The sequence below is a fragment of the Mirounga leonina genome, unplaced genomic scaffold (genome assembly GCF_011800145.1).
Source record: "Mirounga leonina isolate KUSES-001 unplaced genomic scaffold, KU_Mleo_1.0 Mir_53, whole genome shotgun sequence".
NCBI classification, from domain to species: domain Eukaryota; kingdom Metazoa; phylum Chordata; class Mammalia; order Carnivora; family Phocidae; genus Mirounga; species Mirounga leonina.
In genome coordinates this window covers 94,787,586-94,806,556 of record NW_023270807.1, presented here as the reverse complement: position 1 = coordinate 94,806,556, position 18,971 = coordinate 94,787,586, and the positions used below count along the sequence as shown (strand labels likewise).

Below are 18,971 nucleotides of genomic sequence, written 5' to 3'. Positions count from 1 at the left end.
ACCACAGGTGGCTTCTATGTTCTATTTCTTAACCTGAACAGTGCCATGTTTTTGTTTTATTATACATTCTCGTAAAAGTTTAACAATTAAAACGTAATGCCATTAGAATGTTTACCTTCTCCTGACCCTTCACTACAACAAGCTGGATAGAACATATTAACACACAGGAAAAAGCAACATAAATGTACTGATAATCTAACTGTAAAGCTACAAGATGGCTGGAGTTGTCGTTCACCTGAGATCATTTGATGTCACAAGGGAGGTGTGGATACAATGGACCACAGTTAATATACACAAATAGTGATAGCTTTTGATATGTAAGACTTATAAAAAAACAGCAGCTCTAAAATATCTAAAAAAGTGATTTTCTAATAAGCATTAAGTTCTCATACAAAAGAGGTGCTTAAGGCACTGCAGGCAAATTCTTCATGACTTTGCCCCTACCTGGGATGCCTTAGGCCTTCTTTCTCCTAGCTAATATTGAGTCTAGGTCCTATCGTTCCAAGTTTAAGCAATTCTTTGGTGAAATCTCTTCCCTATCCATTCATTTATATACTACCTAGTGATCATTTACCAAATGCCAGGAGCTGTTCTAGGCCATGGGGATAAAGTAGTAAATAAAAATTCCCTGCTCTCAGTTTGTTCTACTGAGAGGAGACTGAATAACAAGATACAGCTCAGATGCCAAGAGATGCCATGGAGACCATAAAGCAGGGAAGAAGCTTAAAAAATGCAACAGAGGGATTTTGCTATCTTTACACAGTCAGGTGAAAGCTTATAGTGGAAGTGACAACTGAACACCAACCTTGAGGAAGTTTTATTTGCAGTAAGAGCTCTTCAGGGGGAAAAGCAAGTACCAAGACCCTCATTTCAAGTGGTACTTTATCAGTGACTTGGTGTTGCTAGTTAGATTTTGCTGCACACACCCCGCCTCCTCAGAAAATGCAGTCCTTGAAGGCAAAAACCCCCTTGTCGCTCTGGACTTCCAACATTTGCTAGGACCTTATGTTAAGTTCCTAACCACTGTTAGAGATAACTCAAATCGTAAATACTCTAAAATTCTACAAAATAATTCAGAATACGTAAGGTTTGTTCTCCAGAATAAAATTAAGATCTTTAAATCTGGAGGCTTATCAGCCTAAATCACAATAATGCTTCAGTAAGACTCATGACTAATAGTCACCTTTCCTTGACTGCAAAATATATAATGTGCTGATTTAAACCCTTTGGATAGGTGAAGTGATATTAGAAGCTCCTAAGAAGGAATTTGAATAGCATCAAGTCAAAATAATATTCCAAGTCTTTAAGATTCTCGCTGGTTTTAAGAACCTTCAATTGAGATAGCTACCAAAATAAATGGTCATCCTTCTTAGGATTTAATACATTCACAATACTAACATAAACCATCATCTGACCCTTGGCTTCTGCAAATCAGCATTAAAATACATACTCCCCAGTTAGATTCTACTTCTATAATGACAAGCTGTTCAGCTGAGTTTTTTGTAGCTATGTTGGTTGAATACCTAAGGCTACTGTTTTTCATAGCTCTTAAAAATCCTAGAATACTAAGATTTACAATTTAAAACAAACAAGGTAACACCCACCAACTTTGGAAAAGCCATATTCAAATGAATCATAGAAGACACATTCTAGTAATTTAGTTATCAAATGCAGCTCACCAGCTAAAAATGGTTCTGCCTCTGCCATTCTGTTCCCAACTCCGACCAAGAGTGTCCAGTTTTTGTGTCTTTTTTTCCCCCCCCAGAACAGTCCAGATAGCAACACATTAGTCATGGACACATGAACAAGGGTCACTAACAACTCGTCTGTTGCAAGGGAGTCACAGTTTACCAAATAATTAACAATTGTGATGGTGTCATTGCTTAAGCCTTGAAAAAGTTTACAGGAAAAAAACAAACACCAAACAAACCTCACCAAAAAACAAGGAAAATTTTCAACTGCATCTTTTAATCAAATATGAATGGTTCCAAGCATTAAATAATGTTGAAAAGACAAACTTTCTAGTTTAAACTGAAGTAAATATTTCTGATTTTGAGCCAGGTACTCACTGAAGCCAAGGACGTTTTCTTAATTTCTGCTTCTGCTTCCTGTCTTCACTCTTCTTAAATTCCAAAAGTAAGTCATCCAGTAAATGAGTCCCAACAATCCTAATAAATATTCATTTTTGCCATCCTTTTGAAACAGCCCTTTGCATACAGCAGGGGGAAACTTAGTTCCTACCAGTGGAATCTTCTCAGGAAAACTCTTAACCACTCAGCATTTCAAATGGAGTTTAATGAGGTCACTTTTCTACATACAGCAAATTAAACCACTTAACTCCTGAAAAGGAGTGGAAAGGTTTCAAAGACATATTTGAGAACATCTGCAAAGGACAGCTGGGACAATCATACAAATAAATGAAGAATACACCAATTCCATTTATGTTATGAAGATATTTTCCTTCAACTCATCCAAACATTTCACATTTGTGAAATCATTTATTTCAGAGCAAATTCTAAGCTTATAATATTAAGTTTTAAAATGTTACAATATTTACAAGACAGATGGCAGAGAAAACTTGGTGGTATAAATACCTGCCAGTAAAAATGGCAGATTAAATAATTTTGTCTCTCTGAAGATCCCTGTTCAATACTGAACATAACGAGGAGCCCCAGCGGGGAAGGCACCTTATCCTAAATGTTCTACTGTCATAGCTTTAGCCCCTCAACATTCTTCTTCAAGTTTAAGAGCTCCTTTTCCTGCCTTCTTTTCTCCAGTTTGAAGGCTAATTTGTTAGCTTTCTTCTCCACTCTCCGTTCCTGTATAAGAATACATTCGGGTTACTCAAATTTTTAACTGATGAAGACTAATTTTACAGAAAATTTCCACAACCATCCCCCCACCATGAGCTCTTTGTACATCTTCCATTACCTTGCGTTCCTCTTTTATAGCTTGTTTTCTTGCTCTTTTATCTTCTTTGCTTTCATTTTTAGACCGAGGTTGGGTTGACACCTTTGGCAAATCACTGCCATTAATCATCTGCATTCGTTCAACTTGTTTTGCTGTGAGTCCTTTCTTAGGTAAGACATTGAGAGGTATTCCTGTTTTAGAAGATATTCGGATTTGTTTGGGCTGAAATAAAGATAAAGTCATACTAAGGTCATTTCCCATTCCTATTAAAAAACAGTTCACTAATGACACACTGTTGTTGCTTTTCCTAATAGTGCTGCAGCCACAAAGGGATATAGCCACTGTGAGAAAATAATCTGTACGTTCCATTTTCTGCATTGCATACTTCAAATAGCTCAGGACCCTAGGACTTACCTTTGGTTGATACTTGATAAGTTGTGGATGGTTATATAAATTTGAGTATGTACCTTTAAAAAAACAAACATGTACCAATAAGTACACTTTCAATTCAGCAAAACATTACTGAGTTCCTATTATATCCCCAACTTTAATGTTTTCATAGTTCAAAATAACAATGGTCTCTCTTCTAAGTGTTTTTAAATTGTTTGCAACTTAGTAATGGGAATATTACTTTTTCCAAATCATTTTCACAAAACGTGTACTTTTTTAATAAATTGATGTACTCAATACTTTAAAATTACTATCATACCTTTAGCAGTAAAATGGACACTACAATACTTACTACAAATAGATTCACAATCCCACTTCTCTTTGGCTTCTTCAAGAACTACAGTAATAACCTCTTCCTCCTCAGACCCATCAAGTTCATTCATTAGCAAGTCCTGATCCTCGAAGGGTTCAAGAGTATTCAGTTTTACACAACTTGTGGTTGAGTTTTCAAAAACGAAGACAAAAGAGGGGGGAAAAAAACACCCATTATTATACTGTTACTAAAACTGCACTTGAAGAGCTATGGAAACAATAGCATTTTAAAAAAATCCTAGCTCCCCCCAGCCCCAATTCTCCCCTCCAGCAGGTTTTGGACATTCATTCTGCTGACAGAAAAGGGATTTTTGCAGGGTTATAACACACTGAACAAGATGGCAACTTTCCTAAAACATGGTTTTTTTTAAAGCCTCAAAAAGCATTACCCCATCTGTCTCTCCAAAGTAGTCATATATCCACTCAAAATGCATAGCCCTTGTCTTAGCAGGATCTGCAAATGATGGTGATCATGGAATATCAGACCCTTCCAGCAAATGTAAACCCCTCATTAGTTTCTTGCAGAAAAATCACCTCAATATGGATGCTGAGCTGATTTGTCAAATATTTGGCTGTAAAGTTATGCTAACATGGCTGGAAAGACAAACTCTTATCTTTCCATGAGCCATAAATATCAACTTCTCAGAATACCTGGCATTTTAAAAAGATGAAAATTAGAGGTCAGACTAACTTTTCAGCCAAAGAGGCTAAAAGCACCACCTCATTCTCCAAGTGGAATGTGACCTCGCACCCCCAACTCTAACCCTAGCTCTTCCATCATGACTCTTAGGTCAGAGCCATAGAAAAAGTGGTTCTCAGTAGGTTCCCACTCAATGTTACAGTCAGCTTCAGAACCTTAGTATCAAAATGTGAGTCAAAGTTTATGGAAAAACATACCATTGTTTTCTTTTTTAAAGATTATTTATTTGTCAGATAGTGAGAGAGTACAAGCAGGGCAAGTGGCAGGCAGAGCAGGCAGAGGGAGAAGCAGGCCCCCCACTGAGCAAGGAGGACTTGCTGATGGGGAACTCAATCCCAGGATCCTGGGATCATGACCTGAGCCAAAGGCAGTCACCTAACAGACTGAGCCACCCAGGCATCCCAAAACATACCATTTTCTTAATATAGGTTCTGACTGGATAATTTTCTAGATTCAGATGTCCAAATACAGACTTTATTTAAAAATGCAAAAAAGTAAGCAAGGAAAAGTCATCATACTTCTCTGCCTTCTCTTTGTAGTAGTCATTCAAGACTTCCTCTAAGCGATTGCTGTCTACTTGAATGGAACCTTCCAATTCAGCATTATCCAGAGCTCCAATTTCATCATCATCATATTGCTCATAAAACTTGAATACAGAGAGAAAAGATGCCATGAAAAATAATGTATTAAGACTATAACATTTAAAATGTTATTTTTAATCTTTTTTTTTAAGATTTTATTTTTTTAAATGATCTCTACACCCAAAGTGGGACTCAAAATTCCCAACCACAAGATCAAGTCACATGCTCCATCAACTGAGCCAGCCAGGCACCCCGATTTTTTACATTATTTTTAATCCTACACAATATTTAAGCACTACCATTGAGATCATAAATACCATTATAATATTAGCAGGGATTAGCACCATGACAACAGAATGTGGAAGACATTCTACCCAGTACTTTAAGACTAACACTTAGCCTGAAAACAGGCTGCCCTTTTTTTTTTTTTTTTTTTTTTTAAGATTTTATTTATTTGACAGAGAGAGACACAGCGAGAGAGGGAACACAAGCAGGGGGAGTGGGAGAGGGAGAAGCAGGCTTCCCGTGGAGCAGGGAGCCCGATGCGGGGCTGGATCCCAGGACCCTGGGTTCATGACCTGAGCCGAAGGCAGACATTTAATGACTGAGCCACCCAGGTGCCCCAAGGCTGCCATTAAAAAAAAAAAAATTATTTTTTTTAAAAAAGATTTTATTTATTTAATTGACAGAGAGAGAGAGAGGTAACACAAGCAGGGGGAGTGGGAGAGGGAGAAGCAGGACTCCTGCCAAGCAGGGAGCCCGATGTGGGACTTGATCCCAGGACCCCGGGATCAGGACCTGAGCCGAAGGCAGTCACTTAACCAACTGAGCCACCCAGGCGCCCCCCCCCCCCAATTTATTTATTTTAAAGAAAGAACGGAAGCAGGGTGAGGGAGAGAGACTCTCAAGCAGACTCCCTGCTGAGTGCAAAGGACACAGGGCTTGAGCCCACAACCCTGGGATGGTGACTTGAGTTGAAATCAAGAGTCAGAGACACTGAAGCGACTGAGCCACCCAGGCACCCCAAAAATAGGCTGCCATTTAATAGGAAAATGAAAGACAATCGTTCTGCTCAGCTTGGAAAGCAAAGCTAAGTAGAAATCTTTACCTCAGAATATTTTACAGATGCTTTCAAATTCACTAATTATGCAAAGTAAAAGACCATATAACTGAACAGTCTCCTTTAAATGTACATATTTCAGGGGTGCCTGCCTGGCTCAGTAGATAGGACATGCAACTCTTGATCTCAGGGTGGTTGAGTTCAAGCCCCACATTGGGCATGGAGCCTACTTAAAAAAATAAAAAATAAATAAAAATAAATACAAATTTCATTGTTTAGATGATGTTTACTATATTACCAGAATGCTGTTAAGGGTAAACAGAGGGTGTGTGACTCCTGAAGAGTGAAGTTATTTGTAATAGTTTGCCTGCTAGTACTTAGTGAAAAGGTAGCAAAGTTAGAACCTTTTAAATTCACCTTGAAGGAAACCATTCATTCATTCATTCATCATTTACTGAATAGTTTGAATTCCTATCATATGCCAGACACCATGTTAGACCTTGGGATATGTCAGTGAGGAAACACATATAAAAAACTGAAAGCAATGGAATTTTGTTTATGCTCAGACCAATGCTTTAGGAAAACAGCATAATCTTGGGGATTGGAGTCAGAGGTTCAGAATCAAAATGTCAAACCTCTCTGAGGAAAGTCCAGAGATTCCATTAGCCATCTCTGACCTATATGCATTCTTTCCAGAACTAAAGCTAGGATGGTTTTATGGTCTGTTCTAATAAGACATAAGCTCTTTCTAATGCCGAAAGTTCTGGCTTTGAGTTCTAAGGTCATATGAAATTCACCAGGAACTAGTATTAAAAGGCCCCTTATTTGGGGACCTTACCTTCTCAAATCTCTCATCATGAAGAGTCAGCTGTTCATTTCTCCTCATAACTGAGGATGTTAAAGAATATTCAGTAAAGCGACTTTTCGTCTCCTCTTCCCAGAATAAGTGATTTTCTACAGTCCCAGGAGGTTTTCCAGGGACAGACATGGCCTCATCTGATGAGCCCGCAGAGCCATAGTTATCGTCATCACTACCTCCTTCCTTCTCATCATCCATGTCTTCCCACTCACTGTCATCTTCGGCCTCAGATTTCCTAAGTCAGAGTCATAAATTAACTGTCAAAACAACTTGAGAAACAACAGAACCAAATGACTTTACACAAGTAAAATTTGAGGGTTGAAATACTGGATTCCTGTTTAGGCAGTAACAGCTGTGCTGCTTGACCTGTCTGGTAGGGCTGGAAAAGTAATGAACCAGCAATCAGGCAACCTGGACTTTAGCCCCACCTATTGTTGGTTTGTAAAGACCTCAAGTTTCACATTTTCTGCTCTAAAATACAAAAATCTAACACTAAATGCTCTCAAAGGTCTGTTCCAGTTATAACATTCTATAGGTACATCCTACTGAATAAGCAATAATCAGGTCATCCCTGATTCGAAAGAAACCACACATACCGTATATCCGTTCCCTCTTCTTCTGTTGGCTTATTGGCCTGAAGAATAAAATCATCTTCAAGCAGATTCTCTGGATTATCAAAGTCAAAATCATCATCAAGAGCTGCGACAATGTCAGGATCAAAATCCAGCCGAGGTCCTAGAAGGAAAACAAAAATTGAGCAGTAATTCCCAAGAAAACATGATTCCTTTACTTAACACAATTTGAGTAGCTATCATATGCCACATTCTACTTATGTATTGAGAATTAAAAAATGATTAAAAACTTCAAGTCTGGTCTAGTGAGGAACAGACAGGGACGACTGCAAGAAAATAAAATAGGGGGAAAAATACCTCTGGTTTCAGTACCCAATTGTAAAAACTCTTGCATTATAGATCTGCAATATTAAACTGTGTCTATTTAGTAAAATTCAAGGTTTTCACCTGCAGGAAAAATCTGGGCTTTAAATTTACCTGTTAGAAGTAACTCAAATTAAGCATGTGTAGCCTGATGAACTGTCTTTCCAGCCTAGGAGATTTTAATAAATCCTAAACCTGTTTCTTCAGCTATGGTCTTTTGCGTGTAAAAAGAGAGTCCACAAAAAACTTCAAGTTCAACCTTGTAAACTGACATGGCTTCCAACATCCCTCATAACATGGCCACTGCTTGACTTTCCAGACTCATTTCATGTTAATTCTTACCATTCATTCTAGGCATGCTAAAATGTGGTCTCCTATTCATGTTCTCTCAATTTTGCACATACAGTTTCCTGTTTGAAATAGCCTCTCCTCCCCACCCCACCCTCCTTTACCCACCGACCTACCTTCTACCTAAGAAATCACCTTAGACACCATTTTCTCCAGGACACCTTGCCCACTATTAACTAAACCATTATTTATTCATTCGTACTGTAATTGTAATTTCCTATTTATTGTCTATCCTTCCCAACTGATGATAAATTCTTTGAGGTCAGGGATTATGCTTAATCTGATTTAACTCAAGACCCCATTGTATAGTGGCAACTCAAAAATCTACAGAAGGAATAAATGAATGAATGTTACGTGGCAAATACTGGTTAATAATTAAGGCAATTCAAGAGAAAATACCAAACATCACTTCTGTGTTTGTTCTAAAATACAATATTAATACTGCAAAAAATCCAAATAACAAAACCCCAACCAATTTTTCAGTGTATCTGGAACAGATGATAAAATGGACTTCTATAAAATACTTATACTCTTGGAAGAAATGATTAAGTCTATATGTATGTTAAGGCTAAGTGAATATCGTCATCTCCTCTGCAAGAGTTTAGGTCAAGGTTAAAATCCCCCTACTAGATCTTCAAAACCAATTTTCCCACTTTCCTCTCCAAACAGAAACTCCAAAGACTAAGAATTTGATGGCAATAAAAAAAGGACCCCGATCACTCATCCCTTCCTAATGACCTCTAATCTGAATTCAGACATCTCAACTGTTTTAACACTTTATTAGAAAGAGAAAAGCTTTATCATTACTATGCTTTCCTTTTTGTTAAATACAGATCAAGTCATTTGAAAAGTTCAAGAAATCAAGCACACCTGAAACAGGAGCTGCTTTATTCAACAATCCAACATCTTCCTCAAACTCTGATGCAAATACTGATGAAGGCAACTTAATTCCCGTGGTCTTGAAAGAGAAATTACACAATGGTTAGATTAAAAAGTACTTCTGACCTACTATACTGAGTTGAAGTGTCCCCGGCAAAATTCATGTCCCCCCAGCAGCTCAGAATGTGACCTTCTGGAACAGGATCCTTGCATATGTAATTAGTTAAAATGAGGTGACAGTGGATTACAGTGGGCCCTAATTCATAAAGATAGGTGTGTCCCTGTAACAGGGCCACATGATGATACAAAGATACACAGGGGGAGAATGCCATGTGAAGATGAGAGCAGACTGGAAAAATGGATCTACAAGCTGAGGAACACAACGGATTGCTGGCAACCACCAAAAACAAGGAGACAGGTGAGGGACAATGTTCTTGCCCTGAGCCCCCACAATGGAAGCAACACTCCTGAAAGCTTACTTTCAGACTTCTGGCCTCCAGAGCTGTGAGAGAATAAATTTCTGTTGTTTTAAGCCACCCAGTGGTAAGGTGTGGTAATTTGTAATAGCAGTCCTAGGAAAACGAATACAACTAAGTCCTGCCTTCTTGCTCACTTGTACTCCAGTAAAATATTTGAAACCTGTATATTCCATCATCCTCTCACAAGCAGTTTCCCTGGAATATTTCACAAAGCCTCCTCCAGCGTATTATTCCATTTAATCCTTGTGAGATATCAGCATGCGGTAGTCAACAAAAGCTAAGAAAGGTCAAATGCCATGCCTGCCTCAAATTGGCAACTCAGGTCCTGGGATTCAAATCCAGGTTTTGTAATGCCTCAAGTTCAAAATTTAATCTTTTTCCTCTTAAAATGAGATAACACGCCAATCTCTGGTAAAGGCACAGCATTTCTCTGAATTGGCCACCTTAAATCCTGGGGTGGTCATAAATCATTTCTCTCCATCTCTGTAGTCCTTGAATTCTCTTGCATACCAAGATTGCCCATCAGTCTTTTGGGCACCATCTTACTCATGGCTAACCAACACACAGATTACTACCACCACTGTTTAGATAGTCCACACCTAATCCAACCTTCGTATCACTTCCATATTAAAACTCCTTTATTATTTTATAATGTGACCTTCTTGAACTTGTAACAGGTTTTGATTTTTCACTCCTGATTTTTTCACAGTCAGTAAAATCAAGGCTTACTTACTATTCCATATATCCAAATTTACTAGTTACTTAATAATATAACCTCCATGTAAATCACATCCAGTTCCTCACATCATGGAATAATTCAAAGTAATTTATGGAGCACACATATACACCAGACACTATGATCCACACTACTACCTATGTCCCTTCTGACTGGAATGTTTCCTTCCTGTCTTCAATACAACCCACCTTGAGTGCCCAGTTCAGTTCCTCCCTCCTCCATGAAGCCCTTCTTGATCACTCTTCTAGAACTTTCCTTCGGGTAAATCCCTTCATTCTTCACACCATACACAATACACCTCAATACGTGCTGGCACATTATTATCTGACTGACTGGTCCTTATGCTTTAGTGTGATCTTTTCAACCAGTTACCAATGTGAGGGTCACCACATGTTATCTGTCTCTTGTACCTCACCACCCACCTCATCCTCAGTCTAGCAGCAGGCACAAAGCTGAGATGTATGTTCTTACTGGCTCATGGGAGCATGCGAAATTGGAAGCCTCTGAGGAGCATGACTAAAAAGCTATGTACAGGAGTGCACATCCAGCAAACTTAGCTTCCAAAGTGTGTTTCTCGGTGGCATAAGCATAGGAAAGATCTGGTTTTCCACTATAATGTCCTTTTTTTAAAAAAGAGCTTTACTGAGATAGAATTAACATAACCATACAATTCAGCCACTTAAAGTGCACGATTTAATGATTTTTGGTATATCACATTATTTCTTTTTAAAAATTACAAAATATGTGATTTGGTTTTGCTGGTTTTTAAGAGAGAAAAAGAGAGCACGCATGCACGAGCAGGGAGGGGAGAGGCAGAGGGAGAGAGAGAATCCCAAGCAGGCTCCACACTCAGCTCGCAGCCCGACGTGGGGCTCTATCTCACAGCTCTGAGAGATCATGACCTGAGTCAAAATCAAGAGTCAGACACTTAACCGACTGAGCCACCCAGATGCCCCACTGTTCTGCTTTGTTTTAAAGATACCCTGTGATTATCTATCTTTGGAATGTGGGGTTATAAAAAAGGGAGGATCAGCTTGTGTTTAGTGAATTTACCTCTGGAGATCTTTTTTAAATCCTGAAAAATAGTCAAAGAATCACGTACACAGGGGCGCTTGGGTGGCTCAGTTGGTTGAGCGACTGCCTTCGGCTCAGGTCATGATCCTGGAGTCCTGGGATTGAGTCCTACATCGGGCTCCCTGCTCAGCAGGGAGTCTGCTTCTCCCTCTGACCCTCCCCCCTCTCGTGTTCTCTCATTCTCTCTCTCTCAAATAAATAAAATCTTAAAAAAAAAAAAAAAGAATCACATACACAATTAGAGTTTAGATAGGACTACTTTTTAAAAAAAAAAAAATTTGTTTTTTATTTGCAGTAATTCTGCACTCTGTTGAGTTTGCCCAGCTGCTTTCTACCACAGCGGTACCTGCTTTCTTTCCTGTGACAATTGGGCTGCTTAAACAGAACTACTTCTGTACTGCTTTATTTTGTTTCTATGGCTTATTCAATATTTCTGGTTTACTCAATTTGGGTGGTTTGTTACAAATTATTTTATTGATTTATTTATTTTTTAAAGATTTTATTTATTTATTTATTTGACAGAGAGAGAACACAAGCAGGGGAAGCAGGAGAGGGAGAAGCAGGCTCCTGCAGAGCAGGGTGCCCGATGGCGGGGCTCGATCCCAGGACCCTGGGACCATGACCTGAGCCGAAGGCAGATGCTTAATGACTGAGCCACCCAGGTGCCCCTACAAATTACTTTAAAGTCAAAAAAGCACATGGGACTCATCCGTATTTTTTCATCATGCTACAGAAAACAGAGGGAATTTTTGTTTTTAAACATAATTCACTCAACCTTATAATAAACATCACTGAAGTGTCCATATAAGAGCCTTATTCTAGGGCGCCTGGGTGGCTCAGTTGGTTAAGCGACTGCCTTCGGCTCAGGTCATGATCCTGGAGTCCTGGGATCGAGTCCCACATCAGGCTCCCGGCTCAGCGGGGAACCTGCTTCTCCCTCTGACCCTATCCCCTCTCATGCTGTTTCTCTCTCTCTCTCTCTCAAATAAATAAATAAAATCTTAAAAAAAAAAAGAGCCTATTCTAATGGAACACTACATCAAAAACTAATGATGTAATGTATGGTGATTAACGTAACAATTAAAAAGAGCCTTACTCTATTAAAAAGCCAACTAAATAGTGATTACTTTTACCGAAAATGAATTAAAGATTAAAAGCTAATCTCTCAAAAGCCAATACAATTCAGCCAGAAGAATCTTAGAACTTTATTAAGACTTTTCTCCCGGGGTGCCTGGGGGGCTCAGTCGTTAAGCGTCTGCCTTAGGCTCAGGTCATGATCCTAGGGTCTGGGATCAAGCCCCACATCAGGCTCCCTGCTCAGTGGGAAGCCTGCTTCTCCCTCTCCCACTCCCCATGCTGTGTTCCCTCTCTCGCTGTCAACTAAATAAATATGGAGAAGCTATGATTATACTTCCCTGAGAAAAAGAATGCCTAGACCATGAGAGGAGTGGAGAATGAGAAGCGGGAGAAATTGGTACCCTTTTTAGCTCTTCTTTTTTGTTAATAAACCCAATAAATGAGTATCTTCTTTTTTTTTTAAGTGCCAAGTAATATAAAGTTTCATAGAAAAATTTACTGTATACTAACACTAAATAAAAAGATAAAGGCATAAGACACGGGCATCTTTAACATTAATGGGGGAAAAACAGAACTTAAATTAGTAGTGTTAATTTCATATAAATATGTGCTCTCATTTATACTTAAAAGAAAATATTAAAGGGGACTGCATTTTGGTTGAGAAGAGTCACAGAAACTTCATTACAATCTACTGCTTCTATTCTTTTATAGTTAGCCTGCAGCTTTTTACGACTGTTAAAGATCTGAACATTCTGCAAAAATTAAGTTCTTAGAAGATACTTTATGATACTGATTAGCTGTTAACACACACAATGTCAGCTGTTTTTCTTCTGCTGAAAGGTGCTATCTAACATGACCACAATTATTAATCAAAATTCTAACCCTGTAAGGTTGCTACTTTTTTTCAAAGATTTGAGAGAGAAAGGGAGAGAGAGAATGCACATGTGCATGTGAGCAGGGAGGAGTGGGAGAGGGAGAGAGAGTCCTCAGCAGGTTCTGCACTCAGCACAGAGCCTGAGTTGAGGCTTGATCTCATAACCCTGAGAGCACGACCTGAGCCAAAACCAAGAGCTGGATGCTTAACTGACTGCACCACCCAGACACCCAAAGGCTACTTTTGACAGCTGCCACCAGAGAACAGGCAGCCTACTCTCTACTGATGGTACATACGTACACACACTAGGGCATGGCTTATTTTTGTATTCTTGAAATTGATACCATTTCTTGCCTCACTTATCTTGATTTATAAGTGGTCTCTTCACTCACTCCCAAATATATTGATAAGAAGTCTTACTGAAATTACTAAAGTTTCCTCTTTTTCGTCTCTTCTGTCGGGTGCACTGAAAATACTTATGGGAATAAGCTCTGAGGGCCCAGATGGTTCCCTCAGGTGCTGCAGATAGTCATAGTCATCATCAAAGAACACGCCATACTTCCTCTGTTCTGCTCGCCTCTCTTCATCATTTATCTAGGATAATAAACAAAATGTTAATTAGTACCTCTTCCAAGCATAAGCCATAGGAACCTTCCAGTGAACACAGCTTTCAGAATAGGACGCACATGGCACACGAACATTTTGGCTGACAGGAATGAGACAAAGAATTCTTGACAAACTCAAAAAAAAAAAAAAAAAGTTTCTGAACCCGAGTGCTACATAAAATTTAAATAGAATGGAAACAATTCCTGCTTCTACTGGACATTTCTGTGCAACAATTCAAGACAAGATAGGGAAAAAAGAAGTAAGTGTCGGTGAGGATGTGGAAAAAAGGGAACACTTGTGCACTGTTGCTGGGAATATAAATTGGTCACGTCACTGTGGAAAACAGAATGAGATTCCTCAAAAAATTAAAAATAGGAACAGCATACAATCCAGTAATTCCACTATCTACCCAAAGAAAATGAAAACTGATTGAAAACACATATAGACTCCTATGTTTACTGCAGCATTACTTACAACAGCCAAAATATGAAAGCAACCCAGGTGTCCACTAACAGATGAATGGATAAAGAAGATGTAGTGTGTATACACACACACACAAATATTACTCAGCCATAAAAAAAAGAATGAGATCTTGCCATCTGAGACATGGTGGACCTAGAGGATGTTATGCTCAGTGAAGTAAGTCAGAGAGTGGAATCTAAAACAAGAAAAAAAAAAACAAGCAGAAACAGATCCACAGGGGTGCCTGGGTGGCTCAGTCGGTTAAGTGTCTGCCTTCAGCTCAGGTTATGGTCCCAGGGTCCTGGGATCGAGCTTTGCGTCGGGCACCCTGCCCAAGCAGGGAGTCTGCTTCTCCCTCTCCCTCTGGCTTGTGCGTGCGCTCTCTCTCAAATAAATAAATAAAATCTTAAAAAAAAGAAAGAACAGCTCCATAAATACAGAAAACAAAACTGATGGCTGTCAGAAGAGGGGGGTGGCGGTGGGGGTGGGGTTAGGAATGGGCAAAATGGGTGGAGGGGAGTAGAAGATACAGGCTTCCACTTATGTAATGGGTAAGTCATGGAAATAAAAGGTACAGCAGAGGGAATATAGCCAATGGTACTATAGTAGTATTGTATAGTGACAGACAGTAACTACACTTGTGGTGGGCACAGTGTAATGTATAGACTTGTCAAATCACTATGCTGTATACCCGAAACTAATGTAACACTGTATATCTAACTATACTTCAATTAAAAAAAAATTCAAGCCAAGAAACACACACACTGTTTTATCATGTACTTGGGAGGGTTAACAGACTAAAAGAACTTGAAAATCAAATACAATTTCTTGTATTTATATGCAAAGAAACTTCTCAACATACAACACAAACAGGCTTTACTAAAAAGCTAAATATGGCCAATGTTCCCCAAGACTTCCTTTCAAATTTTCCCACACTTACACACTTGACAATTATCAAATCAACCTTTTAAAGGCTTCCTGGCATTTTCTGAAGCTAATTCATGAGTTCTAATGTTTTACATCTTATGAGATGAATGATGAGGAGACAAAACAGTAGTTTGTGGTTTTGAAATGACAGGATCTTAAGAAAGCAGAGATATGCCCTAAATAATATCATGCAGCATTGTAAGTGTTTTAGTAAATATTTACTATTACTGTACAAGATGTGCTCATTTAAAGATCTCCAATAAAGATGCTTTACCCTCTCAATCCAATATGCAAGACAAAAAATCGGCACATTTACTGAAAATTTAAGTCATAGATTTTGTTTCCCAAAAGATCACAGTAGTTGCAGAACATCAGCTAACAATTTACTTAGAAACTACTGACAGTCCTCCTGCAAACTTATTGGCTAATGAACAGGACCTACTTTCTGTGTGGGTAACAGAACCCTCTGGGGTGCAGTCTCATCTGCTGCTAAAGGATCTCGTTGACTCCGATGGACCAGGTGAAAAGACACAGCTTTCTTCTTCTCTATAAAAGGCTTTTTCTTCCTGTGAGGCTTCAAAGGAACAGAATCAGAACAAACCATTAAAAAAAACAACAACAACAACAAACACACACACAAACCCACAGTCCATATACGAATCTTCAGTAAGTTATGTGAAGGATCAACGGATTTCTAAAACGTACATTTCTATGGTAGGCAACATCAACAATGTTCAACAAAATCTGCACTTACCTTCCTTCAATGTATCTTTGATGGCACTTACTCTGTGCCAAACCTTGTTATGGGTGCTGGGATACAGCAATGAGGTCAGAGTCCCTATGCTTACAAAGCAAATCACCAAAAAAAATGATTTTAAGTAAAGAAAAGTGATGTGCAAAGGACTGAAAGTTACTTTAGACGGCGGGCTCAGAGAAGGTCCCTGACAGATTAAATCAGAATGACAAACAACCTGCCACAGGTAAATCTGGGGAAGACCATTTCAATCAAGTTACACACCTGTCGCACCAACTATTAAATGAAACCAGGACAACACAGCTACAGTTAAGTAAGATTCATCATCTCTTTTAACACTCTCACTACCCTACCCAACTTGACTCGCTAAACTGAGAAAGCATCATCCCAGTTTTTAAGCCATTCTGCTTTGGGGCCCAACCTTAGACTCTCCCGCAAGTTCCCTTTGCCCAGAGCAAACACAGACGGGCAGACAACTGCCACTCCAACGTCTGGAGAAACCAGCCAACTCTCCCTCCTCCGAACGCATGAAGCACAGGGTTGAGCGTTTGTGTCCTGCGTTCACGGGTTTCCAGGCCCCTCGGGATAAGGGAAGCCATTCTCCTCTGTCCACTCCCTAGGGAGGCTTGGCTGGGGGAGACGCACTCTAAACTGCAAAGTATGCCCAGGGTGGCGAGGGTGACCATACCGGGGCACTGGGCCGCAAGCCTCCTCCCGGCACCTCCGGGCCAGCCCTCCCAGTCCCCGCCCTCAGTAGCCACTGGCACCAAAGGAACCGGCCTGGCCGTCAGCAAAACCAGAGCGCCTCGTCCCCGAGACAACGAGACCTGCTTACCATGTTGCAGCCGTGCGGCGCTCACCCAGAGAAGGCCGGCGGCTGCACTCGCCTCGTCCCGGAGAAGCGACTCGCTACCACGCGAACGCCGGTAAGGCCCGGCTCTCCGCGGCCTCCCTAGGCCGCTTCACACGTGCAGACAGGAAGTTAAGCACAGACCGTGGAAATGGGCCAATCGCCGAAGAGCTGAAGGTGTCGCGGCCGGAAGTTAACCATAGCTCGCTCCGTCTAACGATCGCGAGAAGCTATTGGGAGGCGGGGCTGTTTCCACCCCCCGGGGGGGCGGGGCTTTTCCGGCCAGAATTAAGTAAACTGGGAAACGAAGTCGTGGGCGCCTTTGTGGCGGTGAGGCGCGAAAGAAGGGTTGCTGTTTCTGGGGGAACTTGCTTTTGTTGCGCCCTCTACCGAGAACAGAGGCGACGTATCTACCATCCCCATTGACAATTGTATGCCCTGCCTATTCCCATCCGTGACACACACACACGCAGGTACACAAACAGAAGGAAGGTGTCCACCCTCCTGGGTCACTGAGGTTTCAGGTTCCGTCTCTTAGGGGCTGGCGGCGAGTTGGTTGCCTTAGCAACGGAGGATCAAGGCCTCGCTATTCTACGCTGCACCATGCTTAATCAGGTCTTTGTTCAAAGGTTGGGAGACAAAACCCTCCGAGATTCTGTTGACAGTAAAGGCATTTGAACTAATAGAATCTCTTTGGTGTTTGCATACCTTATCTTATAAGGAGGATACTAATGTTTATTTTCTTCCAAGTCGTTCGTCAAATGTTTTAACGTGGTTTAAGCAAATAGGCTATAATCACCCCTTCTTAGGAAGATTTCAGGCAGGTGTTGGCACATTCTCACAGCTTTTCCTGGACAAAAGAGGGTGGTAATGCATTCATAACTTTATCAGAAGATCTTTCCTCAAACTGGTGTTTCCCCTTCCCAATCTCTGGCGTCTTTACAATGTCTGAGTTATCTTGGACTGTGCCTTTATGTCCTCCTATTACTTCTATAAATATTTGTGGAATATTACTTTTATTACAATAAAACTTATAGAAACAATTTAGATTAGGACCACAGAAATTGTCTTAGGATGATGCTTTCTAACATATATAACACTCCTATGTGCAGGATGTTTACTATAGTTAAGCTCCATGAGGGCAGGTTTTGTTTTGTTTTGATTGGCTTTATTTAATATGTCTATCTATCCTCAGGGCCTAGAATAGTGCCTGGTACATACACTCAATAAATATTTGTTTAAATGAATTAATGTGCTGGCACTTTACCTGAATTATCTCCTATCTTCCTTACCAAACACTATGAGAGGCACTATTATTTTCAGTATCTTACAAATACTAAAACAGGAAAGTTAAGTAACTTTCTCAAGGCCACACAGCTAGTAAATGGCAGAGTAGGGATTTAAACCTGAGTCTGACTAGAGCCGGACCACTTAACTATATTGCTTTTTTTTTTTTTTAAATTTTGAGTACTATTCAGTTACTGTATATATTTACTGATCTAATACTAACACATTGTATTCATTGTATTCGTTATGTCATTTAATTTCTTTGATAAAAGAAACCTGTAGTTAGGTGACAATTAGCCAGTCTTATAGAGCCTGGAGTTCAGAGCATTGAAGTGACTTGCCTAAGGTCACACAATAAATGGAAAAGTTTAGATGTGTAGCCCATCAGTCTGGTCAGGAAGGCCACACCCTTAACAGTGTGCTACACTGCCTACATAAGGCAGGCAGCTGCAAATTCTGTCCATTCTACCTTTTAAATATCCAAAGGTATCACCCCATTACCCCTTTTATCAGACTTATAATTTTTAGTACTCTTATCCAATCATGTCATTTGCGTATATAAAACCTTTTGGATGTCTTACCCTCTGGCCTCAGGATAAAGTCTAAACTCATTTGCATGGCCAACTGCTTCTCTCATCTAGCCTCTACCCATCAATTTAGCATCATGTCTCCTTATCCCCCCCACACCACTCTCTGAGTCAGCCCTACTAAACTGCTTGCAGTTCCCCAATGTACCTAAAAGAGATTGACTCTGCTATGCCCATCTAAAAATCTCTTCCTCTCGCCTCCCTGTTCTTCAAGTGTTAGCTTA

The 18,971-nt window shown here is 40.0% G+C and overlaps 1 protein-coding gene across 2 annotated transcripts; it reads right to left on the bottom strand.

The window, feature by feature from the left end:
* Positions 1-1,956: 1,956 nt before the first annotated feature.
* LTV1 (LTV1 ribosome biogenesis factor) lies at positions 1,957-17,015 on the bottom strand. Of its 2 annotated transcripts, none has more exons than XM_034990871.1 (11): positions 16,445-16,713; positions 15,712-15,843; positions 13,695-13,868; positions 9,026-9,113; positions 7,469-7,607; positions 6,852-7,107; positions 4,891-5,018; positions 3,653-3,792; positions 3,325-3,377; positions 2,932-3,132; positions 1,957-2,819 (listed from the first exon to the last, which is right to left on the bottom strand). In XM_034990871.1, the coding sequence occupies exons 1-11, from the start codon at positions 16,550-16,552 to the stop codon at positions 2,709-2,711; spliced, it is 1,530 nt and encodes a 509-aa protein (XP_034846762.1). In that variant the 5' UTR covers positions 16,553-16,713; the 3' UTR covers positions 1,957-2,708. The 2 variants fall into 2 exon arrangements, with proteins under 2 accessions (XP_034846762.1, XP_034846763.1); XM_034990872.1 differs by lacking the exon at positions 16,445-16,713 and adding an exon at positions 16,859-17,015 and having other exon boundaries at positions 2,275-2,819.
* Positions 17,016-18,971: the final 1,956 nt, after the last annotated feature.